Source organism: Moschus berezovskii, chromosome 17 (assembly GCF_049115385.1).
Source record: "Moschus berezovskii isolate FMDL1 chromosome 17, NW_MosBer_1.0, whole genome shotgun sequence".
Classification (NCBI taxonomy): Eukaryota; Metazoa; Chordata; class Mammalia; order Artiodactyla; family Moschidae; genus Moschus; species Moschus berezovskii.
In genome coordinates this window covers 36,708,340-36,731,468 of record NC_142476.1, presented here as the reverse complement: position 1 = coordinate 36,731,468, position 23,129 = coordinate 36,708,340, and the positions used below count along the sequence as shown (strand labels likewise).

Below are 23,129 nucleotides of genomic sequence, written 5' to 3'. Positions count from 1 at the left end.
GACTCTTGAGAGTCCCTTGGACTGCAAGGAGATCCAACCAGTCCATTCTGAAGGAGATCAATCCTGGGTGTTCATTGGAAGGACTGATGCTAAAGCTGAAACTGCAGTACTTTGGCCACCTCATGCAACGAGTTGACTCACTGGAAAAGACTCTGATGCTGGGAAAGGTTGGGGGTGGGAGGTGAAGGCGACGACAGAGAATGAGATGGCTGGATGGTATTACTGACTCTGTGGACATGAGTTTGAGTGAACTCCAGGAGTTGGTGATGGACAGGGATGCCTGGCGTGCTGTGATTCATGGGGTCGTGGAGAGTTGGACACGACTGAGCGACTGAACTGAACTGAACTGAACTTCTTTATAGTACCGCTCTCGACTACTGGAAAGACCATCGCCTTGACTATACAGGCCTTTTTCTGGGAAAGTGATGTCTTTGCTTTTAACACTCTGTCTAGGTTTGTCATAGCTTTCCTGCCATGAAGCAGTCATCTTCTAATTTCATGGCTACAGTCACCATCCACCATTTTAGAGTCCATGAAGAGGAAATCTGTCACTGTTTACACCTTTTCCCCTTCTATTTGCCGTGAAGTAATGGGACTGGATGCCATGATCTTAGTTTTCTGAATGTTGAGTTTTAAGCCAGCTTTTTCACTTTCCTCTTTCACCTGCATCAAGAGGCTGTTTAGTTCCTCTTTGCTTTCTTCCATAATGGTGGTGTCATCTGCATATCTGAGGTTATTGATATTTCTCCCTGCAATCTTGATTCCAGCTTGTGTTTTATCCAGCCTGGCATTTTGCATGATGTACTCTGCATATAAGTTAAATAAGCAGAGTGACAGTATACAGCCTTGACGTACTACTTTGCACTTTGGAACCAGTCTGTTGTTCCATGTCCAGTTCTAACTGTTGCTTCTTGACCTGCATACAGATTTCTCAGGAGGCAGCTCAGGTGATCTGGTATTCCCATATCTTGAAGAATTTTCCACAGTTTATTGTGATCCACACAGTCAAAGGCTTTGGTGTAGTCAGTAAAGCAGAATTACATGTTTTTCTGAAATTTTCTTTTTCTGTGATTTAACAGATACTGGCAATTTGATCTCTGGTTCCTATGCCTTTTCTAAATCCAGTTTGAACTTCTGAAAGTTCTTGGTTCATGTACTATTGAAGCCTATCTTGGAGAATTTTGGGCATTTCTCATGTGAGATGAGTGCAGTTGTTTCTGGGGACACAGACTCCCGGAGGGCACAGACAAAACCTTGCGCACACCAGGACCCAGAAGAAAGGAGCAGTGACTCCACTAGAAACTGAGCCAGCCTTCTCTTACATCTTGGTTTTTGATTGGATTGGCCAAAGATTGTTCGAAATATTATGTGGAAAAATCCAAACAAACTTCTTGTCCAACCCAGTATTTGCTGTTTCTTCTACATGAAGTTCTTTCTCCCTACTTCTTTCCATGATTTACTCATCATTATTAAATCCAAATGTCGATTGAATCCATATTGCTTCCTGCCTTCTCAGTATCTTTTCCAGTGCTTATTCCAATATATTATCCTAATTTACTTTCTTCTGTAGTGTTTAACACATCCGCAAGAATGTTTGGTCTAAGAAAATTGGGCCTACATTCATGTCACTAACTTTTTAGTCTCTAGTTCCCATTATTGTTTCTGTCATGTAGTAGGGACCCATTAAATATTTGTTGAGTCTATGAATGGCAGGTGATACTTGTAGGAGTCAGCCATATGAAGGCAGGGGATAAGTGCTAAGACCTAAAGTGGGAAAGAACTTTCTATGACTAAAGAGCTGTAATGAAAAAGTAACAGATGCAAGGGTGTGTCAGGTGTTTAAGTCATGGCAGGGAGTTTGGATTTTATTTGAATTTTAGTGAAAAGATTTTAGTCTGGAGCTTTAATGTAATCCGACTTAGCTTTCCAAAAGATTTCTTTGGCTGCTTAGTTAGTAGATTAGGGAAGAGAAGACTGGAAGAAGGAGATGGTTTAGGAGACTATTACAATAGGTGAGATCATGGCTTGGATTAGGTTTGTAAAACGGATGTGGATAGATATGTGGGATTTATTTTGAAAGTGAGATTGACATGATTTAGTAATGAGAGGAATGAAGAAGCAGAAATGAATCAAGGATGATAACCAGATTTTTGGTTTGTGCAACTTAGTAGAAGGTGGTGTTCTTCAGAAATGGGAAATCTGAATAAGAAACAATTTTGGAGGAGACATTAGGAATTCCACTTGGGTCACATTTTAAGATACTGATAGAATGCTACATGGAAATATCAAAGAGTTGGATTCGAAATCAGGAATTTAGAGGAGACTTTTGGGTTGGGATAGAAATTTGGGAGACTTTCAGTATATAGGTGCTATTTAAATCCTTGCCGAAGAATCGATGCTTTTGAACTGTGGTGTTGGAGAAGACTCTTGAGAGTCCCTTATACTGCAAGGAGATCCAACCAGTCCATTCTAAAGGAGATCAATCCTGGATGTTCACTGGAAGGACTGATGCTAAAGCTGAAACTGCAATACTTTGGCCACCTCATGCGACGAGTTGACTCATTGGAAAAGACTTTGATGCTGGGAAAGGTTGGGGACGGGAGGAGAAGGGGACGACGGAAAATGAGATGGCTGGATGGCATCACCGACTCGATGGACATGAGTTTGAGTGTACTCCGGGAGTTGGTGATGGACAGGGAGGCCTGGCGTGCTGTGATTCATGGGGTCGTGGAGAGTCGGACACGACTGAGCGACTGAACTAACTAACTAACTAACTAAATCCTTGGCAATAAGAATGAGTGGCAAAGAGTCAGAGAAAATAAGCTCAGAATTTGGGGAATTTCCAACATTTAAATGTCAAGTAGAAAAGTGGCAACTGAAAAGGATTTGAAGAAGGATTGGCCGTAGAAAGAACATCTGAAGTGTGTAATGTCTTGACAATCAAGCTTTCATGGGGCAGCTGCTAATACATATTGCATATTCAGAAACATATGCAAGGGCTTCCCAGGTGGCTCTAGTGGTAAAGTCCCCACCTACCGATGCAGGAAACATGAGACACAGGTTCAATCCCTGGGTCAGGAAGATAATCTGGAAAATGGCAGCCAACTCCAGTGTTATTGCCTGGAGAATCCCATGGACAGAGAGAACCTAGCGGGTTACAGTCTCTAGGGTTGCAAAGAGTCAGACACAACTAAAGCGACTTAGCACACACACCTAATATGAAAATGAGAAAAACCTTTAGAGGACAGATGAATGTGCTTGAAGGGTTTTAAAAAAGAAGGATGTTTAGCAGAAATAAATGACAGCTAGGCCTTGGAGTTGGCAGTAATTATTCTTTGTTTTGATGTTATTAGAAACTTCGATTTTTCAATAACATTAGGAAGTAATTTTTTCAGTTGTGATTTGAAGGGGAAAGTAATTTTTTTTTCTCCTTTTTTGATGAGAGTAATGGTGTTAGTGCCACCTAATGGCAAAATGAGATATTGCAGCCTTTTTTTTTTTTAATGAGGAAGTGAACAAAATAACCTAATTAGAAAGAGAAAAAAGAACATTTCTGGGAGAATTTTTGGCATGGGTCAGACTTACCATGGTTACAAGGTCCTGCATTCTTCAGCACTGGTCTGCTTTTCCGCTGAGAGGGCTCAAACAAACATTGTGTGCCCCAGGACCCAGAGACCCCACAGAGACTGAGCCAGAATTGTATTTGAGTCTCTTATGAAGTTACGGGTCAGCAGTGGCCTGCTGCAGGGCAGGGGCTCTGGGTGCAGCAGACCTGGGTATGGCATAGCCCTCTTGGAGGAGGTTGACATTAACCCCATCATAGAACCACCAGAACTTACATAGGACTGGGGAAACAGACTCTTAGAGGGCACAAACAGAACCTTGTGTGTTCCAGGACCCAGGAGAGAGGAGCAGTGACCCCACAAAAGATACCCAGACCTGCCCGTGAGTGTCCAGGAGTCTCCAGCGGAGGCATGGGTTGACGGTGACCTGCTGCAGGGTCATGGACCTTTCAAAGGAGGTTGCCATTATCTTCATTACCTCCTCCATAGTTTGGCCTCACAGTCAAACAACAGGGAGGGAACACAGCCCCGCCCATCAACAAAATCTGATTAAAGATTTACCGAGCATGGCCCATTAGAACAAGACCCAGTTTCCCCCTCAATATGTCTCTCCCATCAGGAAGTGTCCATAAGCCTCTTATCCTTATCCATCAGAGGGCAGACAGAATGGAAACCACAATCACAGAAAACTAACCAGTCTAATCACAGAGACCACAGCCTTGTCTAGCTCAGTGAGACTATGAGCCATGCCGTGTAGGGCCACCCAAGATAGATGGGTCATCTAAGAGAGTTCTTAGAAAATATGGCCCACTGGAGAAGGGAATGGCAATCCACTTCAATATTCTTGCCTTGAGAACCCCATGAACAGTATGAAAAGGCAAAATGATAGGATACTGAAAGAGGAACTCCCTGGGTTGGTAGGTGCCCAATATTCTACTGGAGAAGAGTGGAGAAATAACTTCAGAAAGAATGAAGAGATGGAGCCAAAGCAAAAACAATACCCAGTTGTGATGTGACAGGTAATGGAAGTAAAGTCTGATGCTATAAAGAGCAGTATTGCCTAGGAACCTGAAATGTTAGGTCCATGAATCAAGTCAAATTGGAAGTGGTCAAACAGGAGATGTCAAGAGTGAACATTGAAGGCTAATAGAGTTATGCCAAGAGAATGCACTAGTCATAGCTAATACCCTCTTCCAACAACACAAGAGAAGACTCTACACATGGACATTACCAGATGGTCAATACCAAAGTCAGAATGATTTTATTCTTTGCAGCCAAAGATGGAGAAGCTCTATATAGTGAGCAAAAACAAGACTGGGAGCTGACTGTGGCTCAGATCATGAACTCCTTATTGCCAAATTCAGACTTAAATTGAAGAAAGTAGGGAAAACCACTAGACCATTCAGGTATGACCTAAATCAAATCAAAATTCCATGATTATACAGTGGAAGTGACATAGATTCAAAGGAGTAGATCTGATAGAGTGCCTGAAGAACTACAGAGAGAGGTCCGTGATATTGTATTGGAGGCAGGGATCAAGACCATCCCCAAGAAAAAAAAAGCAAAAGGTAAAATGCTTACCTGAAGAGCTGTGAAAAGAAGAGAAGTGAAAGGAAAAGGAGAAAAGGAAAGATATACACATTTGAATGCAGTGTTTCAAAGAATAGCATGGAGAGATAAGAAAGCTTTCCTCAGTGATCAATGCAAAGAAATAGAGGAAAACAATAGAATAGGAAAGACTAGAGATCTCTTCAAGAAAATTAGAGGTGCCAAGGGAACATTTCATACAAAGATGGGCACAGTAAGGACAGAAATATTATGGACCTAACAGAAGCAGAAGATATTGAGAAGAGGTGGCAAGAATACACAAAATAACTATACAAAAAAGATCTTCATGACCCAGATAACCACGATGGTGTGATCACTCACCAAGAGCCAGACATCTTGGAATGTGAAGTCAAGTGGAACTTAAGAAGCTTCACTACGAACAAAGCTAGTGGAGGCAATGAAATTCCAGTTGAGCTGTTTCAAATCCTATAAGATGATACTGTGAAAGTGCTGCACTCATTATGCCAGCAAATTTGGAAAACTCAGCAGTGGCCACAGGACTGGAAAAGGTCAGTTTTCATTCCAATCCCAAAGAAAGGCAGTGCCAAAGAATGTTCTAACTATCACACAGTTGCAGTCATCTCACATGCTAGCAAAGTAATACTCAAAATTCTCCAAGCCAGGCTTCAACCGTATGTGAACTGTGAACTTCCAGATGTTCAAGCTGGTTTTAGATAAGGCAGAGGAACCAGAGATCAAATTGCCAACATCCGCTGGATCGTCGCAAAAGCAAGAGAGTTCCAGAACAAACATCTGCCTATGCCACAGCCTATGACTCTGTGGATCACAGCAAACTGTGGGAAATTCTGAAAGAGATGGGAATACCAGACCACCTGACCTGCGTCTTGAGAAACCTGTATGCAGGTCAGGAAGCAACAGTTAGAACTGCACATGGAACAATGAACTGGTTCCAAATAGGAAAAGGAGTATGTCAAGGCTGTATATTGTCACCCTGTTTATTTAACTTATATGCAGAGTACATCATGAGAAACGCTGGGCTGGAGGAAGCACAAGCTGGAATCAAGATTGCTGGAAGAAATATCAATAACCTCAGATATGCAGATGACACCACCCTTATGGCAGAAAGTGAAGAAGAACTAAAGAACCTCTTGATGAAAGTGAAAGAGGAGAGTGAAAAAGTTGTCTTAAAGTTCAACATTCATAAAACTAAGATCATGGCATCCGGTCCCATCACTTTGTGGCAAATGGATGGGGAAATAGTGGAAACAGTGGCTGACTTTATTTTTTGTGTTGTAGAAGAGTCTTGTTAGTTTTTGGTCTGCAAAGAGATGAAACCAGTCAATCCTCAAGGAAATCAGTCCTGAGTATTCATTGGAAGGACTGATATTGAAGCTGAAATTCCAATACTTTGGCCACCTGATGCGAAGAACTGAGTCATTGGGAAAGACCCTGATGTTGGCAAAGATTAAAGGCATCACCGATTCGATGGACATGAGTTTGAGTAAAGTCCGGGAGTTGGTGATGGACAGAGAGGCCTGGCGTGCTACAGTCCATGGGGTTGGAAAAAGTTAGGTATGACTGAGCAACTATACCGAACTGAACTTGTCCTACCTCCCTGTCATATTACTCCCTTTGTCACTGAGCAGATTGTTTAACACACGCGGTTCTTTTTTTTAATCTTCGTGGTTTCAGCTCAGATATTTCCCTTTCAGAGAGTCTTTTCCTACTACCTTTCTTAAAGTCGTCTGTATACCCCTTATAGCTCTCTTTGTTATATTAGGCTGTTGTGTTTTCTTCATAGCCTGTTGAATGATTTGGGGTTTCCTTACTTGCTTGCTTGTTTCCTACCTAGCTGTAAGCTCCAGGAGAGGAGGCATCTTGTTTGCCTTATTCACTCATGTAACCCCAAATGTCAATATAGTGACTCTTTACATAGTGTACACGTTCAGTTAAATTTAGTTGTGTGAATATTTGGATTTCTGGAAGTGACAGAGAATGTTGAGTTTCCATGGTGTGAAGTGAAAGTGAGTCGCTCATTTGTGTCCGACTCTTTGCGACTTTACAGTCTGTAGATTTTTCTAGGCCAGAATATTGGAGTGGGTAGCCTTTCCATTCTCCAGGGGATCTTCTCAACCCAGGGACTGAACCCAGGTCTCTCGCATTGCAGGCACTTTTACCAGCTGAGCCACCAGGGAAACCCAAGAATACTGGAGTGGGTAGCCTATCCCTTCTCCAGCGGATCTTCCTGACTCAGGAATCAAACTGGGGTCTCCTGTATTGTAGGTGGTTTCTTTACCAGGAGAGCTACTAGAGATCTATGTAGAAAACGGTATTGAGATCTATATAGAATATGGTATTTGAATACTGCTGCATGAGCGCAATGTGAAAACTTTACTCCCCTTGCCATCCCCACCCCTACTCCCCATTTTCTGCTTCCTATAGATAAGTGGTTTTGTGTCTGGAAAGGAAAAGATACATGGCTTAGAATGTTGAATTCTATATTAATCAGTCAACTTAAATGACACAGAAAAAATATTTTAAGGTACAATGCTTATTAGTGAGGAGATAAGTTATGCAGACATTTAGATTTGATTGTAAAGTCACTAGTGAATGTATTTTTGTTTGTGTGTGAATTTGTGCATACTTCTAGCTTATTTATTATTTGTTTTTTGTATTTATTAAAAAGGACAGAAAGTATTTCTCAGAGAAATATAGAGAGTGCCTTATAGTAGTAAATCCTTTTAGTTGAGATATGGGCAGGTTTGTGTTGTTTTTCAGGGAACAATATCGTTCTTTTAGTCTGGAAACTCGGTACATCTCTATTATGTGGCCCAGTCTAAGAAGGTAGATTCCCTAGTTTTGAGATGATTATCTAGCCAGCAGAATTCTTTGCCTGAGCCATGTTTAAAGGCCCCCCAAAAATTGATCCAGGTACTCAATAGTTCATGTTTTTATTCACCAGTTTTTTTTCTTAATCCTTGTGGTTTTTGACTAGGTGGATGTGGAAAGAGGAGTTTGCAGAACTGAAATGGAGGTCAGAGCTTCATTACAGAAGGTTAGTGGGTCATCGGATTCTGTGACTACACTCAACAGTGAAGAATTTGTTTTGGTTCCTCAGCATGGAGGTGATACTTCTACAAAAGATGATGAAAAACCTGAACTGAAGGTATTTTTTCCTTTTCTACAAATGATATTATTTTAAATTATTCTTTTTAACTAGGTGCAACTTATCTTAGAAAGTGTATACAATCCAAAGTTTTTTCTCAAGTACTCACTTTGAGACTAGAATCAAGTTTGATTTATCCAGAGACTTGATTGTTAGGCTTGTTATTTTTAAAGTTTTTTATTTTTGGTTGTTTATCTTTTAGAATTCAGAAAGAAGAGATAAGAGGGAAAAAGAAGGGACAGGATAATTGGCAAGTTAGACTTAATGGTTAAATCTTGCATCAGTTTATCTGTATACTTTTGTCTCTCTTACTGCTGCTGGGTTTTAAAAATTACTTATAAATATGTATTTATGTATTACTTTCACTTGAGAGACTTTGCTTTATGATTTTTATGCTTTAAGTCAGCTTGTAGCATTCATCTGTGTGATTAACACTTGTCTGAATATTTTTTAAGTATATGTTTTGTAATTTTAGTCATTGAGTTTTTTAGATGTTGTCCTTTTTATTTTTCATTTTTATCTTGTGTTTTTGTTAGGCAGCATAATGTTTGAATTATCAAAAAAAAGTCTTTCTTTGAAGCTGTGTACCAATTCAAGTATGTATTTGATATATATATATTTTTTTTTCTTGCAAACAGATATATGTATGGTGTTTGACCAAATGAAAACTGTTTTCTTATTTATAAATAAAACCAAACAAACTCAGGTATAAATCTTTGGGAATTGCATAACCATCTTCTAGATATAGGGAGAGAGAAATTAGCCTGAAATGCTGTATATTATTTGTGATTTGTATTTAGTATTAGTTATGATACAAAGGTATGTTAGTATGTTAATCTAATAAAATATCAATCTAATAAAAATTTTTACATCTAATTTTGTAAAAATTAGATTAATTACTCATTTTACATTATGTTGAGGATGTATAGTTTTATAATTTCATTAAAATAATAGATTCCTTTAAATTTATTGAAACATGTATATTTAAATAGCTATTTAAATTCATTTAACTCTGTTTTCACATTAATGTGCTTAAGGCATTTATTTACTTATGCTTGGTGTGTCTCACTTGGTTTTTAAGAAAAAGGTCAGCCAACTTAAATATAAGGAAATTACCGATACTCCTTGGCCGCTCAAGCAAAATTTGTAAAGAAATCACAAACATATTTATGTTATGATAATGTAAAATATAACTTTTTAAATGATATTAACATTATATATTGTCTCTTAAACTTACCCATTTTTCTCTTTAAAACACATAAATTTAGGATTACTTGATTTTGAGAATGTGTTACTGAAAGGTAAAAAAAGAAAAAAAAAACTGAAAATCTCTGTAAGTAAGATCTTAGACCAAATATAGTTGGAAACTGCCTTGGGTGTTTCTGGAGAATCCTTTTCTGAAACTAATAGTCCTCTATTGTTTTTTGTTTTTTTAAATTCAGGAGTTTCTGTTATATCTCATGAAATTAGGTACAACTTAATCTTGGTATTTAGTAACTATTTTTAAATTTAAATGTGTTCTAGAAATGTAGTAGTTTTATTAAGTTCTAGAACCATATGGCAATGGCAAGCCACTCCAGTATTCTTGCCTAGAAAATCCCATGGATGGAGGAGCCTGGTAGGCTGCAATCCGTGGGGTCGCTAAGGGTCGGACACGACTGAGCGACTTCACTTTCACTTTTCACTTTCCACTTTCACACATTGGAGAAGGAAATGGCAACCCACTCCAGTGTTCTTGCCTGGAGAATCCCAGGGACAGGGGAGCCTGGTGGGCTGCCGTCTATGGGGTCACACAGAGTCGGACACGACTGAAGTGACTTAGCAGCAGCAGTAGCAGCAGAACCATATTATGATTGAAAGGAATTGTTTTCTTTTGTCTGTAGATAGTTTCTAATGGTGATGAACAACTGGAAAAAGCCATGGAAGAGATTTTGAGAGATTCGGAGAAGAGGCAAAGCAGCCTTCCTGTTGATTGTCCAAGTTCCAGTGAGATTTCAGACCATTCATTTGGAAATATTTCAGTCAGGCAAACAAATAAGCCATCTCTTCAGTTAATTTTGGATCCATCAAATACAGGTACAGCATTGAACTCTTAGAAACTGTAAGAGAAAAAGTGATGATGAAAAGTTTAAGATGAAAATCAGAAAATTTTATTAGCTTAATTTTCTAAGATCAAGGCCAACTTTACAGTTCTGGTCCAGAGTTCCCACTTTGGTTCTTTTAAGCTTCTGTTTGTATCTCTACCTGGAAAATCAGTCTCAGTGTTGTTTGAGGACTGATACCATGTCTAGGTACTCACTTTACCTATGGTACTCCATTTATCCATTAATTTCAACCATGATATTAAGACATTTGCTCCTTGGAAGGAAACTGTGACAAAACTAGACAGCATATTAAAAAGCAGAGATGTCACTTTAACAACAAAGGTCTGTATAGTCAAAACTATGGTTTTTCTAGTAGTCATGTAGGGATGTGAGAGTTGGACCATATAGAAGTTTGAGCTCTGAAGAACTGATACTTCAAATTGTGGTGCTGGAGAAGACTTTTGAGAGTCCCTTGGACTGCATGGAGATCAAACCAGTCAATCCTAAAGGAAATTAACCGTAAATGTTCATTGTAAAGACTGATGCTGAAATTGAAGCTCCAGTACTCTGGCCACCTGATGCGAAGAGCCAAGTCATTGGAAAAGACCCTGATGCTGGGAAAGATTGAAGGCAGAAGGAGAAGCGGGTGGCAGAGGATGAGAAGATTGGAAAGCATCACCAATGCAGTGGGCATGAATTTGAGAAAATTCCAAGAGATAGTGGAGGACAGGGGAGCCTGGTGTTCTGCAGTCCGTGGGTTCACAGAGTTGGACATGGCTTAGTGACTGAACAGTGACTTGGCATATAGTAGATCGTCAATAAATGCGTAACAAGTGAATAAATTATTGGGTATCAAATAATTAATACACACATTCTTTCATATGTGCCTTCTTACTCAGTTTAAATGCAGTTATTTTAAATTATAATTTGTGAAAATTCTAAGTAAAATAGCATATCAACTCCATCAGTGTAATAATACTGTAAAAGTGTTTATTACAGTATAATAAATGATAAATACATGCATGAATAAGTAGGATTTATAGTAGGAGTACCAGCCTTATAAGTGAAAATGATTTTGGATCAGAAGGCAAACCCACCTCAACCCCTGGTTTAAACACTGGAGGTGTGGTTTGATCTGGGCTCTGGTAATATTTCTTTGTAAACTACTCAGCTTTGATCTTCTCCATGTCATGGTTCGTTAGCAGCAGAAATTGATAAGTAAGGCTAAATGATTTGTTTATACCTGGTGGTTGAGAGAAAGGCTCTGGTGTTTTAACCATGGAACAAAAAGTTGTGAATTTTACTCTGATTGGACCAACTGAACCATTTTTTGTGGTCAAGGGAATGACATGAATCAGTACATGCTGATCTTGGTTATATTCAGATTCTGCAGAAGAGATAGCATCCTGATTGATTTAAGACCACATGATCCATTTCTGAATGTTTATGTAGGCTAAGTGTAGATCTATGCCAAAGTGCTACAAGCTAGCTAGCTTGTGCCTTCTGCAGTGTGAGGACACAGCAAAGAGATGCTGTCTAGAAAGTGAGCTGTCATGAGACAGCCATCTGCCAGAGCCTCAGTCGTGGACTTCCCAGCTTCCAGAGCTGCGAGAAATAAATGTCTGTTGTTTGTAAGCCACCCATGAGGTATTTTGTTATATAGTAGCCTGAAAGAAATAAGACAAGACTTTTCAGCTGCCTTTTCATAGTTCAGTTTTTGTTAAGAGAATTCTTGTGGTCAATTTAAAATAATCCCTAACTTAAATGGTAAGGAACTACCTGGAAAGTATCAATATTTAAATGGGCTGAAGTGAATATTAAAGATATGTAGTTTGCCAGTGATAAAATTGAATAGATAAATGCTTTTGTTTAAACATCGTTTAACATGGTTTAACTCGTTGGTTAACTTTTGGTTTTTGACATTTGATGATAGTTTATCCTGGCTACTTGGATTCAGCTGTACAGGGAATTTTTGCTAATTTTTAGCAATTTACTAAAATACTGTTTGGTTACATAACGAGTCTTCTCTTTCATGCTCTTTGTTACTCTTTTCATCTTTCTGCTGAGGAAGGGATAATAGAATTGAAGAAGAATGACTTGTATATAACTGAATTTATATTTATAAGGATATGAACTTACTGCAGTGGTGTGTGATTTTACTAGATCTAAAAGTATTGGCTTGCTAAAAAATATTTTACCATTTGCCTCCTTAACCCAGGATTTCCACTCGTCAAGAGTTTTGTCCACGTGGAGGCTGCAGTTATGATACGTTTAGTTGTGAATAGAATAGGTTCCAGGTGGTGTCCAGAGATGTGTGTTTGCCATTACTTGGTTGCTGAAAGGATCACTAACTCTAAAAAATTTCATTTATTTACTGATTGATTTGTTTGGTGTATTATTGAGTATTTAGTCTTTTAGAGACTGTTACAAGTGCTGGGAATAGAAAGCGGATAGAACAATTCTTTCCCTTGAAGAGCTGATACTGTCTATAATTAAGAGCAGAATATACTCCATTTTGCTTTTAATTCATTCTATTTTAGACCTTTTTTAGAGATTAAGACATATTTGAAGCTCAGACTTAGGTTTGAATCCAGGCTCTGTCTGTGGCTTGGGCAAGTTATTCAACTTCTCTAATGGTAAGTTACCTCATCTGTAAAATAGAGATAAAATAGAAACCATTTCATAGGGATTTAGAATCTTAAATGATACCTTCTGTATCATCCATAGAAAGTCTATTTTGTATTAAAATCTGTGGCACAGAGTGAATACCAAATAAAATGTTTGTCATCATCAATAGTTCTGGAAATCATCAATAGTTCTGGAAACCTCAAAATAAAATTACACATAATTTTAAGTCTGAGCCCGATAGTTATAACACATCTGCTTAAAATGGGCCCTGGGCAGGGTGCAGGCCCTTTATCTCCATTGACGTACTTAACGCCTGGAATTCTGTGGAGCAGTCGGTATTCTTTAAATAGTTGTTTTCTTTGAGTACTGTAAAGATGTTGTTCTGCTGTCTTCTCTTCTGCATAGTTTCTGATGAGAAATCTGCAGTCATTTGAATCATTTGTTGTTCCCTTATTTGTAACATGCTGTTTTTCTCTACTTTTAATGTTTTAATTTTCCAGCCGTTTGATTATATGGGTATGATTTTCTTTGAATTTATCTTTATTGATGTTTATTGAGATTTTTGAATCTGAAAATTTACATCTTTTATGAAATTTGGAAGTTTTTTTTGTGTATAGTCTTTTCCTCTAAGACAACAAAAGTGTTACATTTTCCTACAATTCCTTAGACTCTTCATTGTTTCCCAGTCTTTTTTCTCTCTTCTTTAGTTTAGAAAATTTCTGTTGATCTGTGCTCCAATTTACTGACTCTTAGTCCTGTTACCTTCTTTCTTTTGAGCCCATCCATGACTTTTTAATTTTAGATATTCTCTCTAATCTGGTTTTAAGTTTACCTTGTTCCTTTTTACATTTTCTCTTCCTCAGCTGCAGATTTTAATGTTTTCATTCGTTCTGAATTTTTTCACCTTTATGCCACAGAGCATGGTTATGCAGTTTTAAAGTCTTTTTCTGATGCTTCCAGCAGCTGCAACTTTTGGGGATTGGTATCTGTTGATTGCTTTTTTCCCTTGACAGTTGGTCACCTTTGTTTGATTTTTGTTGTTGTTGTTGTTAAATAATTGAATTTTTTCCCAGACTTTCTGATTCTTACATTTGAGATTGTGTTTCCAGGTAAAATCCTCTGAAGAATGTTGATTTTATTTTATCAGGCAGTCCAGTTGGTTGCATCCAGACTGCAAGTTCTGTCTTGCTTTCTGGTTCCAAAGTCAGTCAATTTTAAAACCTTTGCTATCCTTCTTTGGTCTGTTCTACACATGTATAGCATGATGGTGAACCCCAAGACTTATCTTAGTTCATACACAGAATTAAGGGATTGCCTACTCCAACTCTCTTCCTCATGGTTTCCCCCGTACTCTTTGACTTCTTGGGGCCCATTTTCCTTCTTCCCCTAAGTGGAAAGATGGATTTCTTACTTTGAGTTTTTGTTACTTTGTGCTGTTATGTGGTCATGTATGACTAGAGTCAACTTTAGGACAGAGTGGTGAGAGAAAAGAAAGAAAAAAATAGCAGAGGCCTCCTTTTTCTTTTTTGAACCACAAGAGCCTTGCCCCTTGCTTGGGTGTTTTAACTACTGAGAGGTTTCTTTTCTTCTCCCTGGAGTTGTAAATGCTCCATTTTCTCCCCCAGACCCCTACAGGACCCGCCTCCTCCCCCAACACACACACACACACACACACACACACACACACACACAGACACAGACACAGACACACACACACACACAGACACACAGACACACACACACACACACACAGACACACACACACACACACACACACACACACACACACTGCTGCAGCTCTGTCATTGGGGCTGGCCTTGGGGTAGAACTGGAGAGAAGAAAGAGAGAGAGAAAAATGTTATAACTCCCCAAACACTTTGTGGTTTACAAGGACTCCTTTTTCTGTTTTTTTGCCAGATAGATAGGATTTCTCTCTTAGTTTTGTGGCTCACTGCACAGTTCTGCAGTGAACTGGGCTGCCCTTAGATCAAATATGAGATATAAAGGATGAAAAAATATAATAGGAAATTCAGTACTATATTGGTAGTCCTTCAGGTTTTGACTTCTCTATCCAATTTGTCTATTGTTATTTGCTTTTTTTTAAAAACAAAACAAAACCAGTCCTAAGGTAGTTACTTTTTATATTCTGCCCAGTGTTTTCAGTTAATAGATAGAAGCTGTAATAGACTTGTTACTTTGACTTGACTGGCTCAGTTTGAGGGTCTTCAGTTCTGTTAGCTTTTGCTTCAGGTATTTTGAAGCTCTGGTATGAGGGTCATAGCCACTTTTTAAATTACATTTTTCTTATAAATTTACCCTTTTGTTATTGTGAAATGTCTGTTTTTCTCCTGTTACTGTTCATTGTTTTGAAGTCTGATTTTTCTGGTACTGATATACCCATTCTGGTTTTCTTGGAATTAGTGTTTACGTGATGTATCTGTTTGGATGGTATATCTAATTTATTTCCTCTCTCCCTCCTTTCCTTCCTTCCTCTCTCTTTTTTTTATCTTTATGGCAATCTTGGTGGCTGAAGTGTAGGTAATAAATTGGAGGAAAGAAGAACTCAAAGTTATTGCTATAGTAATTTGAGTAATGAGTATGGAGCCAAAGAAAAGTAGGATGGATTCAAGAGTTATTCAAGATGTGAATTTATTCAAGATGTGAATAGTTGAATAGACTAATGAATTCAGTTTTAGACATACTAACTTTTAAGATTTCCAAATGGATATAGCCAGCAGTCTGTGGTATTTTAAAGAAGTTAAACAGTGAGGAAAAAGTCATATTTATGACTTTTGGTGCTCTTTAGTTTCCCTGTAGTTTCATTTTTCTTTAACATTCTTATTATGTTCTTTATAATATAAGGAACTTCTTTAACATTCTTATTTTCTTATGCAAATTAGAATTAGTTATATTCACCAAGAGAATACTTCATTTCAGCTCTTGCATTTTTTGGCTCTAGAATTTCTTTTGGTTCTTTTTTTTTCTGTCTTCCATTTTTCTCCTTCTTTTGTTAGGTGTTTTTCTTTAATTCCTCTACCATATTTATAATAGTTATTTTAAAAGGTCTTGTCTACTGATTTTACCATCTGTAGCTTTTGGATCCATTTGTCTATTGTTTTTGTATTTGGAGTATACAGAGTTTCATGAATCTGTGCATTACACAGATTTTATAAAACATTTATTTCTTTAGAAAGCTTTTCCTGTACCTTTCCTCTTTTGTAGGACTCCAGTTACGCATAAGTTAGACCATTTGAACTACTTGATATACCATGTTCATCACTGAAGCATAGTTTTACCAGTGGCTCTTGCTTGTAATTGTTTTTGCATAAGTACTTGCTCAGTTAACAAAATTCATTCTGTGCATACACACACATAACATATTAACATTCAGCCTTAAAGTGTATTTGTAGTTTTTTCTTTCTTTTTTTTTATACTGTATTTGTAGTTTTTTGTCTCTTTTGAAATACAGTACACTGAACTGATTCAAAGCAGGGAGAAACATGCTTCAGTGATTGAAGAACATGGTAGATGAAATACTTCATCTTGAATGGCTTTAGTTTTTGAATATAAAAAAAAGTGGTGAAGAGTGCATGATTTAGTATAATATTTGAAAGCTAGACTGGGGAGGTTGAGAATGGCTTTTATGAATTATATATTAATATCCTGTAAGTATAATCTTGCTAATGAGAATTAGAGCATGCCACAAGGATCTAGTTTGGGTGAGACAGGCATGCTTAATATTGTACAGCATGGATATGGGTAATAGGAAGAGTTGAAGGCTAGCTGAATGGGGTTTTTAGGTGTGGATGGGGAGAGTGCAGAGGGGAAGCTTTACGCTACCTGATATATGCAGATGAATGCTCTCTAACCACAGTTGGGACTTTGCTACGTGCATGCTCTGCTAGAATTAAAGTGGATTTTTTAAAAAAAGAATTGGGGGAGCAGTCATAGGATAATTCATCAAAATAATTGCTTTGAGGAAAAAATTTTCAATGGGATACTTACAAAGTTTGTAGAAGCCAGCAAGCCAGGATGGAACAAAATAAGGAGTTTGACTTTTGTTGATACTAGTGTGAGATGGAATATCTTAACATTGTTGACTTTTCTTAGGAAATTAGGCTGCTTAATAAATTTGATGTTGTTTTCATTATTTTTTGGCACATTTACACTGTCTTTAGTATAGTTTTTTCTCCTCAATGTTTTATACTCTATATTTTTGACTTTTTAAAATACAAAGTTTAGACTTTTTTTCCTTTCCTTTAAAGAAGTTATGGATAAGTAAGATAATACTTTGAGAGATCTGAAGTACAAAATGGCCAATTCCAGAACTCATAAGATATAGGATAACATTAAAATAAATGAAAACACAGAGAGACCTAATTTTTTAAAATTTGAAAACATTCCCTGAATCATTGAAAAAGCAAGAGTTCCAGAAAAACATCTATTTCTGCTTTATTGACTATGCCAAAGCCTTTGACTGTGTGGATCACAATAAACTGTGGAAAATTCTGAAAGAGATGGGCATACCAGACCACCTGACCTGCCTCTTGAGAAACCCTTATGCAGGTCAGGAAGCAACAGTTAGAACTGGACATGGAACAACAGACTGGTTCCAAATAGGAAAAAGAGTACGTCAAGGTTGTATATTGTCACCCTGCTTATTTAACTTATATGCAGAGTACATCATGAGAAACGCTGGCTGGAGGAAGCACAAGCTGGAATCAAGATTGCCGGGAGAAATATCAATAACCTCAGATAGGCAGATGACACCACTCTTATGGCAGAAAGTAAAGAACTAAAGAGTCTCTTGATGAAAGTGAAAGAGGAGAGTGAAAAAGTTGGCTTGAAGCTCAACATTCAGAAAGCTAAGATTATGGCATCTGGTCTCATCACTTCATGGCAAATTGATAGGGAAACAGTGTCAGACTTTATTTTTGGGGGCTCCAAAATCACTGCAGATGGTGATTGCAGCTGTAAAATTAAAAGATGCTTACTCCTTGGAAGTAAAGTTATGACCAACCTAGACAGCATATTCAAAAACAGAATATTTATATTTATTTAATATTTATATTTATTGCCAACAAAGGTCCGTCTAGTCAAGGCTATGGTTTTTCCAGTAGTCATGTATGGATGTGAGAGTTGGACTATAAAGAAAGCTGAGCACCGAAGAATTGATCCTTTGAACTGTGGTGTTGGAGAAGACTCTTGAGAGTCCCTTGGACTGCAAGGACATCCATCCAGTCCATCCTAAAGGAGATCAGTCCTGGGTGTTCATTGGAAGGACTGATCCTAAAGCTGAAACTCCAATCCTTTGGCCACCTGATGCAAAGAGCTGACTCCTTGGGAAAGACCCTGATGCTGGGAAGGTTTGAGGGCAGAAGGAGAAGGGGACGACAGAGGATGAGATGGTTGGATGGCATCACCGACTCAATGGACATGGGTTTGGGTGGACTGTGGGAGTTGTGATGGACAGGGAGGCTTGGGATGCTGCGGTCATGGGGTCGCAAAGAGTTGGACATGACTGAGCAACTGAACTGAACTGAATTAATTTAATTGGAGGATAGTTACTTTACAATTTTGTGATGGTTTTTGCCATACATTGATATTAATCAGCCACTGGTGCACATGTGTCCCCCATCCTGAACATCCCTCCCATCTCCCTCCCCACTCATCCCTCTGGGTTGTCCCAGAGCACTGGTTTGAGTCCCCTGCTTCATGCATTGAACTTGCACTGGTCATCTGTTTTACATGTGGTAATATACTGATGCTAAAGCTGAAACTCCAATACTTTGGCCACCTCATGCAACGAGTTGACTCACTGGAAAAGACTCTGATGCTGGGAAGGATTGGGGGCGGGAGGAGAAGGGGACAACAGAGAATGAGATGGCTGGATGGCATCACCGACTCTGTGGACATGAGTTTGAGTGAACTCCGGGAGTTGGTGATGGACAGGGAGGCCTGGCGTGCTGTGATTCATGGGGTCGCAAAGAGTCGGACACGATTGAGGGACTGAACTGAACTGAACTGAATATACACGTTTCAATGCTATTCTCTGAAATCATCCCACCCCCGCATTCTCCTACAGAATCCAAAAGTCTGTTCTTTACATCTGGGTCTCTTTTGCTGCCTTGCATAGAGGGTCATTACTGTCTTTCTAAATTCCATATATCTGTGTTATAATACAGTATTTATGTTTCTCTTTCTGATTTATTTCACTCTGTATAATAGGCTCCAGTTTCATCCACCTCATTAGAACTGACTCAAATTTGTTCTTTTTTTATAGCTGAGTAATATCCCATTGTATATATGTACCACAATTTCCTTATCCATTTGTCTGCTGATAGACATCTAGGTTACTTCCATGTCCTAGCTATTGTAAACAGTGCTGCAATGAACATTTGGGGTACACCTCTCTCTTTCAATTCTGGTTTCTTTGGTGTGTATGCCCAGCAGTGGGATTGCTGGGTCGTATGGCAGTTCTATTCCCAGTTTTTTTTAAGGAATCTCCACATTGTTCTCCATAGTGGCTGTACCATTCTCACCCTTTTCTCCACACTCTCTCCAGCATTTATTGTTTGCAGACTTTTTGATGGTGGCCATTCTGACTGGCATGATATGATACCTCACTGTGGTTTTGATTTGCCTTTCTCTTCGGCCACCTCATGCGAAAAGGTGGACTCACTGGAAAAGACTCTGATGCTGGGAGAGATTGGGGGCGGGAGGAGACGGGGACGACAGAGAATGAGATGGCTGGATGGCATCACCGACTCGATGGACATGAGTTTGAGTGAACTCCAGGAGTTGGTGATGGACAGGGAGGTCTGGCGTGCTGTGATTCATGGGGTCGCAGAGTCGGATACGACTGAGCAACTGAACTGAACTGAATTGAATAAGGAGTGATGTCAAGCATCTTTTTCTGTGTTTATTAGCCATCTGTATGTCTTCTTTGGAGAAATGTCTGTTTAGGTCTTTTGCCCAATTTTTGATTGGGTTGTGTGTTTTTCTTGTATTGAGCTACACGAACTGCTTGTATATTTTGTACATTAATTCTTTGTCAGTTGGAGACCTAAATTTTATTTGCAATTTTTTCATTTGTTTTTGGGCAATAGGTGAAATTATACTAGGAAGTTTTACATTAACTTTTGAGTGTTTTTTTTCTTTCCTCAGAAATTTCTACACCCAGACCATCTTCTCCAAGTGAAATACCTGAAGAGGATAGTGTTTTATTTAACAAACTGACCTATTTAGGATGTATGAAGGTTTCTTCCCCACGTAATGAAGTGGAAGCTTTACGGGCAATGGCAGCTATGAAATCTTCCAGTCAGCACCCTTTTCCTGTTACTCTGTATGTGCCAAATGTTCCAGAAGGTTCTGTGAGGTAAGCTCTAATCTTTTTTTTTACTGCCCTTAGACATGTATGAAGTTTTTTTTGGATAGTGGTAATAATATTTTATCATGAATGAGGCCTTGGACTTACTTTGAATTCACTTTTACTCTGTAGTTGTGCAAGGCAAACATGTTTAGGTTTAGACTGTATTCCTTGTTTTCTTAGGGCATTTGTAAAATTTGCTTGGAATACTATAAATGCACCTATAACTAAAAATACCTGTGATTTGTGTTTCACCTTGTCATTTAACAGTGATTCAGGAAACAACTGTTCCCTTGATTTTAAGCTCTTTACATCAGACTGGAAAGAAGCAAAATGGCTTTTTCTCATATGCTTTGCTGGGAGTAATTTTTAATGTCATCTGAATCTTGAATTTCTTTTTTCTTTTTTTGGCCTGACTATATTTATTTGTTTTGCATAGTATCTGGAATGAATTCATCACATTATTAGTCGGAGAGAATTACGGCCAGCATATGTGGTGTGTTGTACTCTGTGGATATGTAAATACAACCCATTTATTTTTTTGGGCTTCCCTGGTGGCTCAGACAGTAAAGAATCTGCCTGCAATGCAGGAGACCCACGTTTGGTCGCTGGGTTGGAAAGATATCCCCTGGACAAAGGAATGGCTGCCCACTCCAGTATTCTTGCCTAGAGAGTTCCACGGACAGAGGAGCCTGACGGGCTCCAGTCCATGGGGTTGCAAAAGAGTTGGACACGACTGAACGACTAACACTTTATTTATTATTTTTAATAGAGTATAATTGCTTTGCAATGTTGTGTTTGTTTCTGCTGAACAGTGAAGTGAATCAGTTATATGTTGAACCCTGAATTTCTTTAAATGTAAATCAGATACTGTTTGTTGTTTTCCTGTATTCAGCCTATCAGTGTCCTCTTATCACATTTGTGATTATTTTTGAAGTTCTTTCTTACCATGTCTGGCCCTTACGATCTGCTTTGACCTGATCGTCTCTCCCACCCTCTCTGTTCTCTCACTTCTGTCACTACATGTACTTCACTCATTTGCTCTGTTCCTGTCCTAGTAGCCTCTTTGTCCTTTCTCAAAGGTAGTCATGAATCCTGCCTCAGGACCTATCAGTCAGGAGTTCTCCTGTGGGGCTTTTGTCTCTTTACTTTGCCCAAACAAGGTTTCCTTGGTTTTCCAGTGACTCTTTCACTCTCTCCAGTTTCACCTCAAGAAACCTTTTATTGAAAGAAGTCTTTTTTTTCCTCCCTGTTTTTCTTAATAGTGTTTACTTTTGAGAGTGATTTTAGGTTCACAGCAAAATTGAGCAGAAAGTACAGAGATTGCCCACATCCCGATAGGCACCCCCACCTTCCCCAAACATACACTTCCCTCACCATCAACGTCCTCTTCCATGTGGTACATCTGTTACAGTTGATGAGACTACACTGACATATTTTAGAAAGTCCGTAGTTTACATTAGGGTTCCCTCCTGGTGGGGTACATGCTGTGAGTTTGGACAAATGTATAATGACATGTATCCAGCATTAGAGTATCATGTAGAGTACTTTCACTGTCCTGAAAATCCTGCCTTCTGCCAGTCAGCTGTCCCTTCCTCCAGCCCCTGGCAACCGCTAAGCTTTTTCTGTCACCATAGCTTTTGTATTTTCCAGTAAATTATATAATTGAAAGCATGTAATAAATAGCCTTTTCAGATTTGCCTCTTTTGCTTAATAATAGACATTTAACTTTCTTACATAAATTTTTGTGTCTTGGTAGCTTATTTCTTTTTAGTGCTGAATAATCTGCTAGTGTCTGGATATACCACAATTTATTTATCCATTGGCTTGTGGAAGGATGTTGTGATTGCATTCCAGTTTTGGTGATTATGGATAAAGCTTCTGTAAACATCTGTGTGCAGGATTTTAACTCATTTGAATAATACCAAGGAATGTAATTGCTAGATCATACAGTATGATTAGTTTTGTAAGAAGCTCTCAAACTATCAAAATAAACCTCCTTTGATCATATCATAACCATCCTTCTTTGTTTTTACTGGGCTTTTTTCCCTTCAAAGAACTTTTCTTTGCCTTGATACTATATATTTATTTTTTTGTTTATCGTTTCTCTTCCTCACTAGAATGTAAGTTCCATGGAAACAGGTTATTGGTACTTCTTCCTGCTGCAGCTTCATTGTCTGGAGCAGTTTTGGTCCGTAGCGGGTTTTTAGTAAATATTTGCTGAATGAACCCATAAATGAACCAAGTCTAGGAAATTAGGTTAAGTGTGTCTTCAGTTCAGTTCAGTCACTCAGTTGTGTCTGACTCTTTGCGACCCCATGGACTGCAGTATGCCAGGCTTCCCTGTCAATCACCAACTCCTGGAGCTTACTCAAACTCTTGTCCATTGAGTCAGTGATGCCATCCTACCATCTCATCTTCTGTCGTCCCCTTCTCCTCCTGCCTTCAATCATCCCAGCATCAGGGTCTTTTCAAATGAGTCAGTTCTTCGCATCAGGTGGCCAGAGTATTGGCCTATACTATTCTCTGAAGGCTGATTTAAATCTTTTTCAAAACCTTTCTGATTTGCCTCATTCTTTGAAGTTTAAAATGTGGGAAAAGCACTAAGTACCAAAATAATAGCAATACAAATTTACAAGATTTCGGTAAAAATGCTTTGATTTTTCAGGAAAGGGTTTTGTAGATGGACTGTTTGTATGATATCTCTTGTAAGTGTCAAAATGCCTTAAACTGTTATCTGTTGAATTTCA

The 23,129-nt window shown here is 38.5% G+C and overlaps 1 protein-coding gene across 1 annotated transcript in view; it reads left to right on the top strand.

Moving 5' to 3' along the window:
• RABGAP1L (RAB GTPase activating protein 1 like) overlaps nt 1–23,129 on the top strand; it is a 729,399-nt gene that overhangs the window by 73,760 nt on the left and 632,510 nt on the right. Inside the window, exons 2-4 of the mRNA XM_055419205.2 lie at nt 8,128–8,298; nt 10,182–10,374; nt 20,178–20,388. Coding sequence (XP_055275180.1) covers nt 8,161–8,298; nt 10,182–10,374; nt 20,178–20,388 — 542 coding nt within the window. The 5' untranslated portion in view covers nt 8,128–8,160. The remainder of the gene's footprint in view (nt 1–8,127; nt 8,299–10,181; nt 10,375–20,177; nt 20,389–23,129) is intronic.